Below are 21480 nucleotides of genomic sequence, written 5' to 3'. Positions count from 1 at the left end.
AGGGGGGGGGGTAATTTCATGGCCTCTTAAAATTGTGTGTGGGGCCCTGATGGTGGAGAGGGTGGCATGACATCTCACTGATAATGGTGTGTGTGATGAAAATAACTATCATCGTTACAACTGTCTTCAGCAGCAACAGCCTCATTGGTTCTGGGGTGCTTTGATCATATCAAGTCTCTTGAGAGGAAAGCGTGCTGTTGATCGTGTTTGTTTCTCTCTTGACCTCGCGGCGCGTCAAAAGTTGTTGGCAATAAAAGGGATATAAAAACGCATCTTGCTGTTTTGGAGTGCTGATAGTTTAGCCTTTTATTTGCAGTCCTTCAAATCTGTGCTTGCAGCAAAGTGAACCAAAGAGCACAGAGATTATTAAGCTCGGGGTCAGCAACAATGAAAAAAACAGCGAGATGTCATGAGAATTTCAACAAATATAACAAAAAAAGGTTTGAAAAAACATTGCCAACCCTTGCCGTATCTTGGCTACAATCAATATTTTATCATAACATTGTGTCAAATGACAATGTGAATCATCACCTGAATCTGCAGCTTATCTTTACGGCGCTTCATCGTGAGTTTCAGCTCATTGTTTAACTGTTTCAGTTTTGGAGTCTTACTGCAGGATGTGTAACTCAGCTTGTTTGCTAACAATAACGACATTAAAAATGATGCAGTATGAAGGCCGATTGGGACTTGATCAACTATTATAGATGTCAATCAGAGGAGGATATGTACTCTCATTCCACGGCACTAGATTAGTGATTGCAAACGCAGAGAGGCATGTGGAGGCATTAATGTTCAAACTGGAAACTTCTTAATCTTCACGAGACATCGAACAATCAACAGGCTTTATGTTCTAGAACATGATTGCATACACCATGGCAGTTTTATTAGCCCAATCCTTCTCTCTCTCTCTCTCTCTCACTCAAACCACCCACTTTCCAGGTTCACCCATTCATAGACAAAACTCCACTCCAACAACATTATCTTCACAGGCTAAATATGGTATCACGGTGAACAACCGCAGCACTGCTGAGAATAGCATAGAGTTTGTTTGTGTTCACATTTGTTCCCATTGGGAACCCATGAATCAGCTGTTTCTCTTGGCTTCACGGCCTTAAGGGAGGGTATGATGCAGGGGTGTAACTGTGAAAAGATAAAGTTTGTATTTTCATATATTGAGGCACAGGCAGTAGAAATGTTCTCCTTTAGGAAAAGTGATTGATGGACGGCGGAGCAGAGCGTAGAGGGCGGCCATATTGGAAATCAGGCGGCTGCAGAGTGGACAACGCTAGAGCAACATGGTAACGCACATTATTCATGCTGTAAAACGCAGAAGAAGTGAATAAAACCTTGACGAGCTGAGACACTGTTCATTTTAACACCCCGCATTTTTTAATCCAAAGCAAGCTGGCAGTAAGTAAGAACAGTCTGTTTTCTGTCCACACTGCAGATACCTGCATATTTAAAAATATGTTCAGCCACATTAAGCTGCTATATTTAGAGCATCACTCTGGCCTATTTATTGAAGTCAGCTGAAGCGACAAGATGTTTGGCGCAGACTCGCGCCTCGCTCTCCATCCTTTGTGTACAGTTGTAGTGTGTGGGAGTTTTGGGCTTGGCTGGTCAGAACAGTCTCCCCAGGGTGCCAGCAAATTCCCCAGTGGGCCCAGGAGCCAGCTCCGGACTCACAGATGATCCTTTTTCATGCAAGGAATTATGAGGGAACCTCTTGCTCTTTTTAGCAGGCAACTGGAGAAAACTCATCAAACCCCCTTTGCTGCAGTTCACCAGCACCTGAGGTCGTGATATAATTAGATTTTGTTTGCAACCAGCACGGATCAGTCATTTGACAATTGGCAAGATAAAGGTTTTTCGAGGGGCTGGAAAGCGTAAGCGTGTGTGTGTGTATATTTAAAAACCTCAGCAGACTTTAAAACACCTGGGTGGATGAGAGGAGAGGGTACACGACTACAGTTTGAAACATCAGCATAACGTGTTTAAAGAGATAACATGAGGCCCAGAAAGAGCTACATTAATGGAAAATGGAACTATGTCAGACACGTAAACACAAACAGGATGCATAAACACATTTAGGAAGGAGAGGCCACCATGTCTTATTTATGAAAGTCAATACGACCATCTGCTGGCCGTTAGTGGGTCTGCCATGACGTCATCTTTTGGCACAATGAGTTGCCACGAGAATGCGATCTGCTGCATGAAAACTTCAAAAGAAAAGACACGGACAGGAAATAAAATACATTTTAGTAAAAGGTTTTATTCAAAAGCGTCCCAAGTACAATCCTTTATCTTACAAATATCTGGGATACACACACACTGGGACAACGCTGTTGAGAAGTTTACAGAGGAACATAAGAGGACAACAAATGCTGAAAGAATTAATCCAACTTGATCGGCAAACAAGAAGATTAACATTAACTCCAACTTTCATCCTTACCAGACCCCTAAGACATGACTAGAGAGCCGTGTTTGGACCGTTACTTCAAATCAAAAAATATCTGAATGTGAGGAACCTGCTGTGCTTTTAAAAACTGAGAAACCGTTCTTTAAGTGAAATGGTTGGACAACGCTACGGGACATTTGTCTCAAACAACAAGACTTGTCGGCATTGAAAAGGTATCGGCTTCATGAATTGGAAATAATGCTATTTTCTCACCACCATCTTCAGACAAAGTTTAAAGAAATTAAATCACATCATCCTTAATATATATATATTTGGGATTTGTATAATCTAAAGCTTAGTGCAGTTTCTCTTTATCAAAGCTCATTAGTTTAACTTGAAATTAAAGTTCCACAAAACGTTAAATCTTTCCCTACAGATGAACTTGTGCAATACTTATTCTTCACAGTTCATAGTTATACAAAGAAATGCAAAAAAAAAAAAAAAAGCCAACATGTACATGATTAGGATTATCAATAAAGACGCTTTTTCACATTAATGGAAATCAATGTCATTCTGCACACACACACACACACTCTCTCTCTCTCTCTCTCTCACACACACACACACACACACACACACACATGGCCAAATACATCACCAGCTCTGTGCACCATCCTTCAGCTTCTTCCCCACACACACACGTCGAGTGTTTGCTTCTTCCAGTTTTTAAACTGGAAGGTAGCAGCTTGATTTAGTGCACGACAAACCACACAACTGCATTACAGACATGCTAAGAAATTTCATCTGCAGCTTCCGGGGGGGGGGTTATACTCTAAGATTCCCTAACACTAGTTTTGACGTTGAACATTGTCCTCTAGATCTCATAGCCCCCACAAAGGTTACAAGACCAGACAGCAATGAGGATGAATCTGATGTCAAAATGGGACTCAATGTGGGGAACAAGAGAGGAGGCGCTGATGACGACGACGATGCACAGACATGTCAAAAGGTCCCGTATAACTTCACTTCAAGAGACACGTCTTCTCAATCAGGAAGTGATGTTTTGCAAATAGTGTAGTTGTGGAAAAGTAAAACTAACAGACAATTTAGCATCAATGATCAGGCTTTGAACATGGCTGGTGTTGGTTAAAGACCGATTGGTAAAAAAATCAAATGTTACAGACAAAAAGAAAAATACAATTAAGTCTTTTTTTTTTTTTTTTCTGCTAGAACCGCATTATCCAACGAATCACAAACTGACATCATAAAGCATCAATAAATAAACGGGACATTTCACTCACTGCACTTAATTTGTGTGAAAACCAATCTTGTGGTAAGGCTGGCGTAGTTGTTTTTACATTCATGGGAACGAGACTGTTAACGAAGTACCACCTCGTGCCGCAGCACGGAGACACGGAGTTTTACAATCAAGCTAGAAAGGCACTGGAAGTACGTTATACCACATTCGATTCTTATGCTCTCAGTTATCCATCTTGAAAAAGGTAAAAATCTAAAAATCTTTTGTTGGACATCATTTCATTTTGAAAAATAAAGTTTGACATACTAAAAAAAAATCTTTTTTTGCACCGTTGACTCATTTTAGCAAGGACAGTTTACAAAAAGTAATTTGCTATATAAAAAAAAAAGACAATAAAGAAAAATGCTAATGGAATCTTGGTTATCAAATGATCGACACTATTTTGCGCTAAAAATCTTGTAAGAACACGAGGACGTTAACTACGGTTTTGTGCAGAAAGGGGAAAAGTTTAGAGTCCTTGTGGCCCAGAAAAGATCTTTGAGAAGTTTGTCGAAATGCTTCATAAACCGTTGTGTGGCCCACGACGAGGACAAATCGCACAAAACAAATATAAATTAGTGCTCTGTGTTGGCAATACTACCAGAAGAGAAAGAAGAAAAACTAAAGAAACTAAAAGAGGAACCGGGTGAGTCACAGTGCTACCCATGAGGACAGGGACGTGTCTGTTACTGGAGGTGAAAGGTCAGCGCTACGTTTTGTCAGTGCCGTCTTCCATCGGGTAAAAACAGCACTTATGGAAGTCATAGTCCTCGCTTGCTTCGACGGGACAGGGGTCACTGGATGTCCAGTTTGCTGTACTTCACGCCGCGCCTCCACTGCAGCGATCGCAATGACAACGGCAGCTGATAGTTGCGAGGCACTGTGCCGCTGACGTTCTCCTCGAAGTACTGGAATAGTCTGTACCACCACACGCGAGAGAACAAGTTGCTCTGAGACGTCTCCTTCAGCGACTGGAAAAAGAAAAAGGGAAAAAAAAGACAAATAGCGTTAAGTGGGGTCACGTACACGGACAGAATACAATGTTGTACTTGAGAAACATTTCATAGCTAAAATAACCAGACAAAAATGAGTTTCAGGTATTAAATTAGCTGGATTAGCCAAATAAACATCAGGTTCTTCTTCACATTAATGCACAAATATTAGGAATAGGTGGGTATTTTTTGGAAATATCCATTTCTCTCTCAGAGGAGACTGACACCACTGTCTTCAGTGCGTTAAATATGAAGCTACGGGCAGAAGTCAGTTCGATGACGCTCGAAGAAAAGATTCAAAACAGCCTCAGGGTGTTATGTGCCAGACTATGTCCAGATTTTAAGTTAATTTAAAACTTCAAAGCCAACAAAAGAAAATTTGTCAATGATTAACAAGCTGTATGACTGTACATGGCGAGGCCTCTGCAAGCAGCTAACGACAACACAGGAAGTCACATGACATGTTTTCCCACCTGGACACCCCTCTATGTAACCTCGGTACTGAAATACAGGTTCCACTTAATAAACCCTCTACTTTAATACAAATGAGTCCAACTGAGTAACCTAACTCATGTCGCACTCACCTGCTGGTTGGCCATAGTGTGGTACCACCAAAAGAGGCGTGTAGTGATAAAGTATGCAACCACCACATCCACAGTGTAGTGGTCATGGGCCAGAAGGATGCAGAAAATCCCCACAGCGCTCAAGCTCCAGCAAAACCAGTGGTACCACCAGAACCGCTTCGGGGAATCTGCCAATCAAACATGAAAAACATGCAGGGTTTAATACAGGAGAGACGCAGGACCAACCCAGCAGCATCAACTCGAGAAGAACAGACAAACGGGGTATTTGGCCTCAGACGTTCAGACTGTGGCTGAGGAAATATGAACCAAACGTTTCTCCTTTTCACCACTAGATGTCACTGCTGTGGTGGAAACGCTTTGCAGTAGTAATGTGATGTAGCAGAGTTAAAGAACTGTTAACTCAAAGCCTTAGAAATGTACCAATGACTACAACTTGACCCAGAAGCAGTTAAGATGCGTCTGACTTCTGACCCGTGTGCTTAGCGCTGAACCAAGTGGGCAGGCAAACCAGCTACTTTAAGATAAAGGAAATGCCTGGTGAGGAACAGAAAATGTGGTTACGTAACAGAGCGATGTCTTAACACGGTGACACTAAATGTGAACCGCTGTGGACGTGGATAGCGGAACGTTTCCTCTACGTTTCCTTTATGGCTACATTTCCTGCTACAATTTAGAGAAGTGTTGCGAAAGCCAAAGCAGCATCGGGAAGATGCAGATGCTACCGAGGACGGTGGTGTGTGTGCGTGTGAACCTAAAACATCAGTTATGAAATTGAGCGTTATGTCGTAATAAATCCGCCTCGATAGCTGCGAGTGCCGACCTGCTGATTACTCTGAATAGTACATCATTCTTTTGACATCTCAACTGACCGACTGAAGGAAGAGCTCACTAGTTTATGGCAGCTGCGGTCGTCAAAATGATCTGCTGCACAATTGTAAATATAAAAACAGACTTTGTGGAGGTTAAAACGAGTGTCACATGTGGCTTTAAAGCAAAAACCTTTGTGTACATTCATACTAAACCTAGTCTAGACACCGTGGAACTTACACTCCTTGATGAAGAGGTACGTTAGCGTTAACATGACGGTGTGGCCACTGTACAGATAATCTCCACACATGGTGTGGGAACCTGTGATGGAGAGGCCCCCACCAGCAATCATCTTCATTATTCTCCTCATCTGCACCTCCCAGTTCCCGAGAAGCTGAAAGAAACGCAGTCAGTTATTACAAAAGGTATTATAAACTGATATCACTCATAGCTGCTGAAGAAATATATGATGTGTAAAAGTAGGATGTAGAGGAGAAAGTGCAGCAGCACTTACAACACATCAGGGTCTCTCACTTGTGATATCATCTGTAGAATAACTATTAACCCAGTCGATAACATTTAGTGGCACAAAAAAAAGATTATCCCTTTATATTTTCTTTAAAATATAAGTATTCGTTTATTTTATTATTATTTATGTAGAAGAGGCCACGCATTGTTACATTAAAAGCTTAGCGATGCAAAGACGACACAGACTGCATTGGTTTTCTAATCTACTCTCACCGGGATTGTTTTATGAACAAAAACACAAGATGTCACAACAGGAACACACGGTGGATTTATATAAAAGGATATGAAAGTGCTTTCCTCGTAGAGCATTTGCAATATTACAATTACAACAGGACCTATTTAAAAAAGTGAAGCAACCACTCGAAGCTCCTCTGACTCACAAAAACAGTGGACATGCACATATCTTCCAATCGGTGGTCAGTGGAGAGCACTCGCAGGCTCTCAGCTTACAAAAGACATCTCAGTTTTTGCTGAATTTGCCCATTCAGCACGTTTTTGCCTGAAGCATAAGTAAGAAAGAAGCCTTTCATGCTCAACAGACCTATATTAGAAATACGTGTGAGTGTGTGTGTGTGTGTGTGTGTAATACCTTTGGAGAGCATTTGAAGTGCATCCCTGGAACAGGCAGAGTGGTGATGTACATTGTAATACACCGGTACATATAGAGTGTGCCCACAATGAAAAAGAATCGCCTGCCTATAATAGACCTGGGACAAACAGACGAAGAAAGTTAATAACATGACCATTTCAATAAAAAAATTTAAAATAATAATAATAATATATAGAGTGTACCTGTGCTTGAGTAGAATCCACTGTATCAGCCACAGTCCCACCAGCAGCATGCCGTTAATCTCACAAATGGAGAAGGCCCACTCCACCCGGTCAAACAGGTCGAAGAACTTATCGGGTAGCGGCGGGGTGTGCTCCTTCGCCGGTACCCTCTCATGAACCACCGAAATGACGACCGTGGTGGCCACAAAGCACACCACCGCGTAGAAGAACGCTATGCCCGTCTTCCCCCACTCGACGGGGAAGGAGGTGCGCATAGTTTCTACCGTGGGGATGGGGATGTGGACCATCTCCATCCGGGCCTTCATCCCCATCGTGCCGTTCCTCTGAGGCTTGCTAGTCCCGTTAGGCAGCCCGCCGGCGTGTCCGTTTGCGTGGCCGTTTTTGTGAGCCTCGATGTGATTCTCTATCCGCAGCGTCTCCAGTCGCTCCAGCAGCTGCTGCCCGCCATCGGACGACACCAGCGAGATGGGGGGCATCTGGAAGTGCGCCTCGGTGAGCCTGAGCAGAGCGGGGCCGTCCGTCTGCCGGAGGGCGTCGATGTACTCTGGCATCCCCTCTTTGTTCAGCCAGTCATAGACGTCCTCTGCCAACCATGCCGCCACCTTCTTCATCTTGGCCGGCGGCGCAACGTGGAGAATTTACGGGTCCTCGGACTGGGGGAAGTTCACCAGAGGTTTCGCAGTCTACGGGGCAGTGGGAAGTCCTCTCCGGTTTTGGCACATGGTGTTTCTTGCACCTAGAGGGAGGCCCAGTCTCCTCTTGAAGTGATGGTGGGAAGTAGGCCGCAGGGTCACTCGGGGGGGGTCAAGGCCGACAAGATAGCAGGTGAACCGCGGTGGCCTCCTTCGGCTGTCTTCACCTCATCAGCTCCTCCCACACACACACTGCACCCCTGTGTAAAGAAAAATAAATCAGAATACAGTGAAGACTGAACGTCTGTGTGCGAGGACGCTGCACCTCGTGACTTTATGATACGATACATAGAGCACTTGAACAGGGCTATTGTACTGTTGAGTTGTTGTTGTTAGTGGGATCATAGTCGCCTGTTAATGTATCTGTCATTTGGCAGATGATGAGTTTCCAAAAGGGCTAACTAATAAATATAAATCTGTCTATTAATAAAACAGAAGGTACGAGAAAGTGATGGATGGGAAGATAAAAAGGAAAACACAGCGGCAGTGATTAATCATTCATTTACCAATATCTACAGTTTGATGGCGTAGCAAAGTCAACGGAGCATGTAACTCAGGTTAACTAACCCGTTTAATCGTCTAAACCAGGGGTGCACGAGCTGCCTCTAGGGAGTGCGCGAGAGGGAAAATGTAATGGTGGTCTAATGGTGTAATAATTAATATTAAATATAATTGTCACAAAATAAAAACATGACTGTAACAGACTGTCTCATATTTGTCGTTCTTCTGGTGTTGATATGTCCCTTGAGGGTTGCCGTAGCGAAGGCGCAACCCCTGCCTCTGGCCAAAGGAGAAAACGATAATAAAGAGTAGCCGTGGGCTGATACAAGATGTCTAATCTCCCGACTCGTTATTACTGTATGATAAGTGCCCTTATACACGAACCCAAGACGCTCGGTTACATGCATTATAAAAATCCTCCTTGTAAGATTTAAATTTAAAATTAAAGACGTACAATTTAATAAATAAATGCACTTCTGCTCCTGCCGCCAGACTGTCTTTTACGTACACTAGCTAGCCTAGCTTGTGCAGCTAACTTCATTCATTCAGCAACATTCATGCAAATATGATAAACTGGCTGAAAATCGGGGAAACTGTCAGGTGGGACATCTGAAGCTATCGGTTATAAAAGAGAGGGACAGAGAGAGAGAGAGAGAGAGAGAGGAATCGGAGGCGAGAGGAACAGAGAGGTGTGTTGGGGAGAGACCGGGAGAAGAAATCGAACAGGAGACGGAGGAAGGAGGAAGGAGGAAGGAGGAAGGGATTGCACAGACAAATCGGGAGCACATAGGTCCATCGCGGAGTCAAGGTAAAAAAAAAAAAAGAGGAAACGAGAGAGCATCAGACTGGGAAAAAAAGGAGGCAATATGATGAAAAGTATCTGTGTCTGAGCTTCACTTGGATTGGCAACGCAGATTGCCCAAAGCCACAGTGCGTGTGCGCAGTGAGGTTCTGGCTAACATCTGTCTGAAACCCTCTTATTTATGTCGCCACCTGAACACCAAGCATGCCAGTGCAAGTCAAAAGCCCCTTACATTGTTTATATTGAAATTGGAGGAGTTACAAAACAGCCAAAAACAACTGCAGTCTCATTCTATGTGTGGTTAATTGTAAATTAAATGTGATAATCTGCCTCTGAGCCTGTGCGTGTGTGCTGCCTGTGCGTGTGTGCTCGCCATCCGTATTGCTCTTTAAAAGTGACGCCTTGTGTAACTGAAAGTTATTGAAACTTTGTTGCAGTGTTTCAGTGTCTCAGACCTTCAGTTCGTTTGCTTTGTTCTGATTCAGGAATTAATATGATACAATGTTGCAGTTGCCCCTTTGTTCGGTTTGTGTTCACACTGCAACATTTAACAGCGGACTAAATATTGTAAACAAACGCCACGTGCGAGCAAACTGTTCTCTCATTGGTCCGATTTCTATGCGCTATAAATGGGCTCTGTTGCTTCTTTTTTTTTTTAAGGTGTGGGGGATTGGGGGTGCGTGAAGCCGGTCGGGATGTAGAAGGGGGTGCGCGGCCTAAAATGTTTGGGAACCGCTGGTCTAAACTAAGTACAGCAGGTAGAAAATACTACCAGCTCTCTCCCAGATCAAGTTGTAACTCCACTTTGTGTTCCATAGCATCAGGGCTTCAGGCAACAGCCGAGGTTTAGCATCAACAAAAAGGAGATGAACTCGCACATCTGCTGCATATCAAGCATTTGTTTATAGAGCGTGATGTCAGTGGCGGACACAGGGTGGCCCAGCTTGTGTCCGGGGGAGTGAGAGGTACAACCGGAGGCTAGGTCCTGATCTACTGCATGGATACGAGGAAGGAGGGAGGATGGGGAAATAGACTGCAAAGAAGGAACTCATAAATCAGAGTGAAGGTCAGCGCCGAAGCACCCCCACCCCTGTTATGGGAGGGCAGTCAGGCACAGGCGGCTCAGCTAAGGCCAGCGACAGCTACATACACTGGCAGGCCCGGGCCGGTTGGCAGGACAACAAACTGCATATCAGTACCTCATCTCACCTCAGAGGCTCGTTCATCTGGGTCAGCAGAACAGAGCCAAAGCAATGGGGCTGTGAGCTGGGTCGCCTACAACTCTGACAACACCTGGCGTCAGATTCGATTTGAACAAATACCCCCACAATTCTAACTAACGTGTAAAAATAAACATATGGATAAGCAGTCAAACAGCCCAGCAGGAGAGTCCTTACGCAACAAGCTCAGCTACGTGACGACCCAGCTGTGTACCTTAACGTAGTGTGAGGAGTGCTAAGGAGAGCCGTGTTTAGTGGAAACAAAAAGAGAAACGGAGACAAAGAGCACTCGCGTCTGTCTGTTAACAGTATAGGATTGAGACAGATCAGAGATTAGCTGTCACTGAGTCAGCTGTGCGCCGAGGACCTTTGGTCTATGAATCAGCTCACAGCGTGCTCAGTGAGGAAATAATCGCACTCGACTGAACTGGGAAAAGGGAAAAACTAACTAATCCTGGATCTAATGAAAATACCCGTATTTACCCAGGTATCTTAATGCTGCGCTCGCCCAGACATCCTGGATACGAGGGTTAAAATATGATAAGTTTTGTAATTTCGACGCTAAAAATCACATGACATTATGCCTTTCCACTTTGGTAGTGGAATGATGCTATTTCAAGCAAAGGTCTTGACATGGAGAGAATACAAGTATCTGGAGAACATATGTATGAGAACACATATACTGCAGGAATGCAAGGTAGTGGAAAACACAAGTCTTTGTGTGCTGTGGTTAACCACCACCCGATGAGCACGTAGCAGGCTTTGGAAACAGAGCAAAGTCTTCAGAACACTATTGTTTGAGGGCTGCAGAAACAAAAGGAGATCCGAACGCTTCAGCCTTAAGATGTTGTGAATTTTGATACAAGATAAGAGAAAAACACTGACGCTACTCCCTAAACATTTTGACCGTGAACGCCTTTTTGTTTCCCCTTCAGAACTTTAGTAAACATGACAACACCAGAGAAAGAGTGTTGAGGAGTTTGCTTACGGAGCAGGGAGAGTACTACCGTCATACGTTTACGCAAATGCGTCGAGTGCATTTGCTTACTCATAACACATTTGCAAAGCAGATTTTTTTTTGAGCATTATAAATCCAGCATTGATCAAAGGTTCTTTATTAACTTAGTCCTCCATGCCTATGCTGACCCATAGCAGTGTTACCACACCCTGGTGATCAGTGGACTAGTGCGAGGCCATTGGTAAGGCCGTGTGTTCCCTCACCGGCGTTTGACTGTGGGTGGGCGTTTGACTGTAACTTTCCAACTCACACTCACTTCACACCCCGATTTGAACATTTCTCTCAGTTCTCTTGTCATTTTCACAATTGGAACCTCACCGGCATGAATAAGATCACCACATCCTCCTACATTCACATCTCTGGTGTACAAACACACACAAATTAAATCAAGCGGAAATCTCACCACAGATTAAAAAAAAACGAATACAAAAGTGCTGGTTGCAAGACAGCTAAATTAGCTGAGCTTACACTCGAAAACACATTACATTTCATACTCAAACCACAACACTGCAACTCCCCTTTTCCCTCATGTGGCAAGTCTTTGGTCTCATAGAGAGTTTGGTGGGGGAGGGGGGGGCAGGTGGTTTCGCACATGTGACATCACCGGAAAAAATCCCACCCAGCTAGGAGCGACAATATGTCAAGCCGACAAACATAAACACACCATCCGTAGCCCGTCTTTAGGCCACCAAGAGAGGTACGACAATGACGAATTCACAATAGCTTTGAACGGCCTTTCAGGGAAGTTTCACGAAGACATGCAACAACTAAAGATGTACTTGTGTCAATAGCAGCCTGGATGTACTCTGCAGAGTCTGTTTGTCGAAAGAAACCTGTTGTGCTAGCACTGGCGCTTTTCCCAAATGCCTGATCTGAATCTTAGCATCCGTGTTGTACAACTCAATGTTATGCGTTCCTAAATTCCGTCTCGTCCTTTCATCGGCTCAACAGGCCTCAGAGGGGAGGAAAACTGTTTCTCTGACCAGTCGCCACCTTCCGCCTGTTAGTTTCCACCTCTTCCTTCATTCTCATCTCTGCCGGCAGGATCGGGAGCCAGCGCCTATTGATCGTACTTTCTCTCCTATATCTATTGCTGCACATTTGTTTCCTGTCGTTCACGTCATTCTTTGTTTCGTTTTTCTGGCCCTACAACACTTACAACTTGTGACGGTTGAAATCTCCCAGTGCAAAGAATGGCCTTCATCAAAATTGGCAGAAGTACAGACATGTGAATGTGAATGAGATGTGAGAACAGATATACAGCACACATTACCCTGAGGCTATAATACAGTTGGCCTTACAGCCTATTCCAGTGTACATCAACTTCTGACAAATACAGTATGCTTCTTAGGTAAGAATAACGGCTTTTCACAACAAAGGCATGTCTGTGCTTGAGCTGGGTGTTCCAGTGTTTCCACCAAGGAACCCGAATGAGAGCTCTGGGGTATGACTAGACGAGAACTTAAAACAAACACACGTACTTCTGTATGAGAGCAGTGCATGAGAGAACTCACGACGGGGAAACATGAATCCAGAAATGTGCAGAAAATTGGAAATAAATTATAAAAACACTGCCGCAACAGAACAAAAAGAAGGTGCTGACAGCCTAAAGATAAGAAGGGTATCCATTTTGTCTCGCTGGATGACAAAACACACTGACCGGGTAACTCACCATGTTTGGTTTCAGCAACATGTGTTTGACATGATATGAGAGTTTGGGGTCAACCACAGTAGATCCTGATCAGATGACAGTGAATTGAAAAGAATATTTTGAGTTTTGGACTGTCGGTCAAACAAAACGAGCAGTTTGAAGACTTCCCTGTGGCCGTGGAGATTTTTTAATTGAGAAAATAAGTACACAATTCTCTGTGTCTTTAAAGGGTAACAATCTGGTGTTACCCTTAAACTGGTGGAAATGTGGGCCAGGTCATGAAAGTCATGAAGTCATGAAGTCCAACACCAGTCCAGTGCCGACTTCTGAGTCTGTGCAGAAGCTCGAAAAACTAAATTGATAAGCAGTCCTGTATGTGGTTTAGCTGAAACTTCCCAAATGTGACAGCTCATGTTGCATTTAACTAGAGATGCACCGATCGAAGCCGGACGGTTCTCAGCTGATGGCTAGTCAGTTTAATATTTACATTTTTTTTTTACATTTGCACACGCATGATAGTTTTACAGCCTCGGTGATACTCAAATGGACGCACATGGACAGTAGCTGTGTTCATACAGTCTCTGCTTGGAGGCCGTATTCCACACACGTCGAAGGATCGTGTAGAAGTTCTTTAGCGCAAGTGAAGCACACATAAAACTCGCAATTTGTCACAACTGCGAGTCCAAAAAAAAAAAGCCGTGGAGGAGCAACCTTAAAGATAATCGGAACAACTGACTTAAATCAGTTATTAAAATGTATATTGAGCCAAGGTTAACTATAATGCCATCATGATTTGTTCATATGTAAAATGTAGTTTTGACAAGAAACATGACTAAATACTGTTGTTTGACTCCTACTGTCCATCTCTACAATATATATGTGCATGTGATGCTTTCACACAAACTTGACTCAATATTTGAACAGAGAAGATGTGACATTGCACATCCAGCAATGTCACGAAAAAGCCAAGCAAAGAAGATATTATTATGTTAATACTATCTTTGCCCTCTGCCTGCCTGGTGCCCTGGAGGTGTTGTCCTTTTCTTTAGTTGCTATGCAGATTTTGAAAGAGAAGTATCCCGTTAGCGTTTTTTCCTTGAACAACGCAACACACTCTCACCCGTCTCCCTTTACACCTATAGTGTACAAACAGCCCACAGGTAGACAATGCGAGGCCAATATTTACACAAGTGGGCAAGCCTGGTTCACGTGATTGATGGTTAAATATTAACTATGTATGTTCAGGCTTGCACAGTAGTTCAGTCCTATTATTAGAATAAAAATAATTAACTTTCGCCAAGCTTTATACAGTATGGTGCTGCGGCTCCTGCTATTTCTAATAAACTATTTTCGAGACTAGACTCTAATTTGTAAAATCTGTGGCTGAAATCACTCATTCAACTACTTCGGTGATGCGCTGTAAACTTCTCGGATGCTCAGCGACCAGCAGGACATGCACAGCAGATCTTTGAACTATCTGGGAAGGAGAGACTAAATGAAACAGTGTTTGGCTTCAGTGTACAGAGGAATGTGCAGCCTTTTAGAGATTAAACGGTCAACTCTCCAAAAATCACACACACAAAAGGAAACGCATCACCACTTACTCACCATGCAGATAGTTTCAGGTGTTTTTGTGCCATGGTTTTGACCAAAAAAAAAACAGCACATATCGAGCAATGAAAGAAAAGTATTTCTAACATAATCATAAACATGTCTTTCCACTTACAAGTACTTTGATATTATTAGTAACTTACTAATAAAACAAAACCTGTGTTTATGTGCAAGTGCTCTGCTTGATACTAGTTAGTTTACTGCAGGCAATAAATATAATCAAAACCGTCACATCACATGATTGTATCAACTGTACGATTATGATGTGTATACAAGCAAACTGTAGATTGAGGAAATCAACGCAGCCTTGGATCCACAGGCATCAATTTCACGTTTTTAAACTACGTCTACACTTTTGCTTCTCGTCTTAGTTGTTCACAGTCAAGAAATATTGTGTGTACTCGACGTCTTTCTGGAGAAACGGATTACTCTTCAGCTCAGGAAACAATGACCGTCAGCAATTATTCAAATATCTGGCATGTTTCCATGAATATAACAGCTCCTGGAGGAGCTTCCTGAGACAACACATACATAAACCGGTACCAAATATTAAAAAATCACTCCATTTACAAGAAATTTCAGATCAGTCTTTTATGAAGTTATTAATAAAAGAGGTCTCAACAGTCACACAAGCTATTCAGGGAAAAAGAAACAAATGAGAAATTTAACACCGAGGTCTGATGACGGCCTCGACTTAGTACAGTTATTGTGAAGAAGGGCCGCAGGCGACAATGTCGGATATTTATTTGTGTCAGGGAATAATCAATCTGTTCGCCATAACAGCTGACACCAGAAGCTGAAAACATGCATTACATAACACCCTCCCACTACTGCCTCGCAATATTGCACTTCTAATTTTGTCAGAAAACTAGACTTCAGTTGCAGCGAGAGGCTGAAAATGTTTCCAGTGTGGACACATTCAAGTGTCGCTGAAGTGGGATCATAACTCCCTGATGGACCGGGTTAAGTTTCATTGCATTGCCTGTGTTGTTTGTACACAAATTAAACTACATTCCGACCGTGTGGTATCATTTTTCTTGCCGTTTACTGTTGTAACATATAAATTCAATGTAATAATATTTTTATTAAAATTTGCGAATTCGATTCCTTTGCAATTTCTGTTTTTTGAATTTCATTATTCATCTCTAAATCGAAACCACAATGCCGATCTGTCACTAGGAGGAAAAAGTCTACAATGCCAATTAAACCTTTGAAATGCGGTTTATCATAAAGACTATGACTGCTATCACAGAACAATAGGATGTCGTATCCGTTGGTTGAATAACAGAGAGAGTCGTTAGCCGAGCGTTAGGACGAGACAGGCCATGAAGCATAGACGGCTCTTTGGAGAAGTCCTGGGGGAGCTGAGCTCAACGGGTACAACAACCAGTGTATTGGTGACATCTGCTAATGAGAAGGACCACCTGTGGCTTCATGAGTCACTGATTAGGCTGCGACGCCCTCAAAAGCCCAGAGGACCAACAGTAGACTCCATGTGGTGCAGACACATCACAAAAGATATCTAGAATAATACTGAAGGGACTTACGGTGCACAGGGAGTAATTAGACTGCAGCAGAGCATTTAGCCCATCTTTTCAGATACCAACTTAAAGGTCTGTCAACCAGACTGACGGCTGAAGACTTTGCATGTTTGAGCAGAACGAGGCAATTTTCTAACCCTATTTTTCTACGGCTGAAACACAAATAATTTGGCTCCTTTATTAAACTGTTTAAAAAAAAAAAAAATTTTAACTTTAAACCCAGCAACAAGGTGCTGAAATCAGAGCAGATTGAGGGATTGCCTCCACGTGGTGTTGTTAAATAACATGCTAGAAGCTAGCAGTGCTAACAAGTGAAAACAAGGACAACAGTGGTGATAGAGCGAGCATTGTTTACGGAGGAGGGGCTTTATCAGGTCTGCGATATCAGATGTAACCGCCGCATGACCTCGGAGCCTATTAGCTTGCCAGTGGGGCGCACAGACGTGCGCTCACGTGCGCGGCCTGGCTACATAAACAAAGCCCAGAGAAGACAGCTCTCTGCTAGCCTGCGTGTTGGGATTTTTGATGACTGATGTGTTGTAATTCAAGCCAGCAATTGCTCACACGGCAAACAGAGTTTTAACCAAGATTTTTCGGTTCCATTGGACCTCTTTCATCACCATGTTTGAGGAAAACTCCATGGCACTATAAGAAAAATCCACTTTCTCTAACAAGGATAGAAAAGTAAAACTCCACCATGAGCTAGTGGTTCATCCACTCCATTTAGTTTCAGTCACGAAATCTAAACCATGTACAAACTGTTGCATTCTTTAATTATTAAGCATACAACAGGCTTAAACAGAGCGCTGTCATACTGTACATTATCTTCTACACTTATAGTAAAAAAAAGGAACTAGATTATTCCACTGTGCATTCGCATAGGGACATTTTTCTACCCTAAAAAGGCTTATTAACATACACTGAGGTGGGTGGAGTTTCTGTGGAGCCAATAACAAACTATCTCTCATGACTCTTTTGGCCCCGCTTCATAATTAGTGGCTCTTTCACATGCATACTTTCCAACAGTTGTGAGCACAAACCGACACTGGCCTGCCATTGGCCAAAGTCGCTCCAGCGATCTTCAATATAGCATCATGTTGCATTTTGCCTTAAAAAATAGGCCAAAACATGAACAAATTAGGGCAGGTCTGCGGCTTCCTGGGTATTCACTGAGGGGATATAGTCACACACTGGTGTCCCAATATTTACACCAAACACCATGGGAAACTTAAGAGGAATGCAGGAGGACATATGAAACAAGTCGAGACAGGGGGATACCCGGCTCAGGTGTAAGCAGGCTAGACAATAGCACAAAACAGAGAGGGGCAGCTTGCACGACTTAACATTCCTGACTAATTCTACCACTCGACACCCTTGTCTTATCCGCATGCATTGGTCATACCTGAATCATCTAGTGCAATATTAAATACACACCCTTTACGATCCTCAAACTGTTCTGAATCTATTTAAAGTCTGTTTGGCTCCTTCATGTGTTCAAACAAAGCCCAGCAAAGTCAGAGGACATTAGACCACCTAAACGCAGCCCTTCTGTCCTGTAAGTATAATTAAAATTCCAGCTCACACTTTTTCTTTTTCTTTTCTGAAAACACACAAAATAGGCTACATGGAAGTTCTACTAGCCTAGATTTCCAAAAAAAAAAGCAGTTGTAGGCCACAGGAACCTGGGACATCATGTGAGGAGCGGTACAACTTCATGCGTTTCTAATTACGGCACAAACAAGATTGAAGCCATTACATGCAGTTTCTCTGGAGGCAAACCTATGATGGAAATCATAAGGATCAATGGCTATTGTCCCAGCACTCGCACTGTAGTACCATGCCGTGGAATAACAAATGGGCCGAGGCCCATCAGCTAATAGCATTATACCCTCGCTGTGGCTTGAGCACAGGCTCAAGTGAAGCAGACACATATGCAAATGTGTAATTGTTCTAAAAAGAAGATTTCAAATGTCAAACTGGTATGAATTTTGAAACGGCCAAAGAGCCACGCAGTACTTCCTTTTATGAATCTGATGAAACAAACTGATAGATGACACAACACAATGATTGTTGAGGTGTTAATTCTATTACATGTTTGAGCATTTAGGTCAGAGTTAGTGGCAATGTTGTACAGTTCTAAAATTATATTGACATGTTTCTAATAACCCAATCTTTTAATACAATGTAGTCCAGTACAACAACAACACGTTCAACTGTGACCTCGTAATAAACACATCATTTAAAAACATATTGCACCAGAAATGGAATATTATAAACTTTGTAAAGATGTTGTGTTAGATAGCATGTACCCAATAAAGTAGCCTCTGAATGTTAACCTCCTTTATTGTGACTGCATGAAAAATATTTTTGGATGAAGAGGAATACAGCCGTGGCACATATTTCATATAGTTTTATACCTAGAAATGAGGCTTTATTAAGATAATTTTAATGCTGGTGCTCTTTCTAGGCGTGTACACATACAAGCTTTAAACTGCTGAGCATATAACATCAACAGATTCTCCATTCTATTGTAATGTTTTGAATTGACAATCTCATTTTGATATACATTGTTAACAGTTTGTTCCCTAACATTAACTTAAACTTAGTAAGTTGATGGAGCGTTATTATACACAAGCTGACACTAACATGGGTAACTGATAAACGCAAACATCACGAAGAGGGATGCTAACACTAGTTAAGTATGGAGTTTAATATCTGAAGCTCTGACTCATTCATCAGGTCATATCCAGTAAAGCGTTGTGGTTTGCATTCATAAAAATGACGACTCCGTCTAATGTCATTTAATAATCTGCAGCCTATGAATCCAGAATTACAAAAAAAATGCACATTTATCAGATCCAAACATAAAAAAAAATAAAACTTTAAGAAAAACACGTACTGACAAAATAGTATGCCTATTCTCTAAAGACACGAGTAACATTAAAGCACTTTTTCCAGAGGAAGTCAGTGACCTAAGCTAATATTGGCCAACATGTTTGGTCATCAGCTTAGACACTTTTTCCACGACTGATTCACAGCTTTGCCTACAGAAAACTCTTTGTTTCCACTTGTTGATAGTCTGACATGCTTTTGTTTTGGCAAGGAGGCTTCCTCAGCAACTGGGCTGGATGCATTGGTGACAATAACCCCCATTGACTCACTCTTACATTTTGCCCCGTTGACATTCACCACCGTCATACTGTCTATCTATGTCTGTGAAAAGTTGCTTTCTCACCAGTTCCGCTACACAGACATCTCGCTACACAGACATCTCTCTGTTTATGTCAGTCCATGTCTCTGTCCAGGCAGTTAGTGGATCTCGGGTTAGCGGTCACACATAGTAGTGTTGTCTTTTCCCAACTGTTCAAAACATGTCTGTTGCTATAAAGTGTTTCCATTAGAAAAGGAGCAATGTACGTTTTCAGAGACTTTGTGGTACACCGTGCAAAAAGCAGGTCACCAGCTCCTCCCTTTTCTTCCGCGAATAACGAGACAAAATCATCAAATTATGACCACACACACACACGTATGTGACTACCATTAATACTCCAGGTTAATGTGCACAGAGACAGCAGCTGAGAATATATCAGTGGATTCACTGTAACGTTAGTGGGCACAGCTGTGAGACAGTGTTAAAGTCAACGTCATGGCTGACACAGGTGGCTCCTCAACATACGGAAAACACGGATTCACTGCATTCACACTGGAGTCTATATATCACTGTACCGTGTGGCTCAGCAGCTTAGTTTGACCTCCTAAAAATAGACAAGCTGGCGTCTTCGGCGTTTTAGCTAAGCTAAGTTAGCTCGTCAGCTAAAACAAGTCGGGCTCTTGTACTCCCAGGTTAGCTAACGTACATGATTGTGGCTCAAATATATGTGTGTATATATATATATATGCGTGTGTATTTGTCAGCTACAAATCAATCAACACAACATTTCAATTCGGTTAAAAAAAAAAAATCAACGCAGCGCGAAGTGACCGTAGCTTCTTCAGTTAACGTTAATCACGTTGGATCTGGATTAACAATAACCGGAGACGGGATTCTGATACAATGTTGCAACACAAGGCCAGTGATTAGTTAACGTCAGCTCACGTCAAGAATACAACGGTTGTCGAATAGCGCGCACCGAGCGCAATTTACTGACATGATACAATACAACGGTACTGAGTTTGTGGTGCAGCATAACGCGTTAACTAACACGTAACGTTACCTTGCCACGGGCCACAATGTTATTGTTAACTCACCTACCGTTACCTCTCTCTCTCAGGGCTCTGCGGATGGCTAGGTCTGCTGTCGACTAAAGAGTAGTAACGTGTGTGTAGTGTAAATTACCTTGCCGTCGAAATGTTTAAGGACTTCTCTTTATATCGCAGTGGTTCTTCACCACCGTATACTCTGTGGTTTTATCCGGTGTTTTCATGGGGAGGCGGTTTGGGACTCGAAAAACTGGGAGTTCCCTTATTCACACCGTCACCGGTGCTGCCTTCACGTACCAACAGAAATATGGGGCGGTGCTTAAGTGCCCGTGTGACAAAAGTTGGCATACGGTGAGGTCAGAACAACACAAACACAATAACACCACTATCAACAACACATGTCATAGAATATTTCTTTGTCTATATTTGGGGAAATAAAGCGCCAAAAAATACATATTTAGACATGAGAGCTCTGAAGTTGTAGCACAGGAGGTGCTTTGAATGCAGCAACAGTAAGATCTACGAAGAAAATGCAGCGTTGGAAGAGCTCGAGCCCTACCCACTCACTCATCTGAAGCCATCTGTTGGTGAAGGACTGAGCACACACACTGTATTGTGATATCGGAGAAATAAGGGAAAATTGGGCCATGCAATGGGTCGGGCAGCGATATTTTCCCTGAAAAACAACACAGCATACAAAGCAAACCTTTGAAGACCTGTTGGTCAACAAGTGTTCAGGTTATTTACCTTGATTTATAGGTGACAACATCAATCAATGCAAATGTGCCACTGTTATGAATAACAATCAGACAAAAGCCGAACAAATATAAAGTAAAACTTGCAATA

General features: G+C 42.7%; 1 protein-coding gene across 1 annotated transcript; it reads right to left on the bottom strand.

Moving 5' to 3' along the window:
- Nucleotides 1-2320: 2320 nt before the first annotated feature.
- Nucleotides 2321-20835, bottom strand: LOC306785942 (phosphatidylcholine:ceramide cholinephosphotransferase 1-like). The gene is made up of 6 exons (XM_079280526.1): nt 20771-20835; nt 7399-8290; nt 7196-7313; nt 6319-6472; nt 5272-5438; nt 2321-4666 (listed from the first exon to the last, which is right to left on the bottom strand). Exons 2-6 carry the CDS (start codon nt 8007-8009, stop codon nt 4490-4492), a joined length of 1227 nt encoding a protein of 408 aa, XP_079136652.1. The 5' UTR covers nt 8010-8290; nt 20771-20835; the 3' UTR covers nt 2321-4489.
- Between the last annotated feature and the right edge of the window lie 645 nt (nt 20836-21480).

The sequence above is a fragment of the Melanostigma gelatinosum genome, assembly GCF_949748355.1.
Source record: "Melanostigma gelatinosum genome assembly, chromosome: 12".
In the NCBI taxonomy this organism is placed as follows: domain Eukaryota; kingdom Metazoa; phylum Chordata; class Actinopteri; order Perciformes; family Zoarcidae; genus Melanostigma; species Melanostigma gelatinosum.
This window is presented reverse-complemented; position numbering and strand designations above follow the sequence as displayed.

Coding starts and splice junctions, on each gene's coding strand:
- LOC306785942 (XM_079280526.1), bottom strand. CDS start 8,009: ATGAAGAAGGTGGCGGCATGGTTGGCAGAGGACGTCTATGACTGGCTG. Junction 7,314..7,398: donor TGGATTCTACTCAAGCACAG/GTACACTCTATA, acceptor TGTTTGTCCCAG/GTCTATTATAGGCAGGCGAT. Junction 4,667..5,271: donor ACACTATGGCCAACCAGCAG/GTGAGTGCGACA, acceptor TTCTTTTTCCAG/TCGCTGAAGGAGACGTCTCA.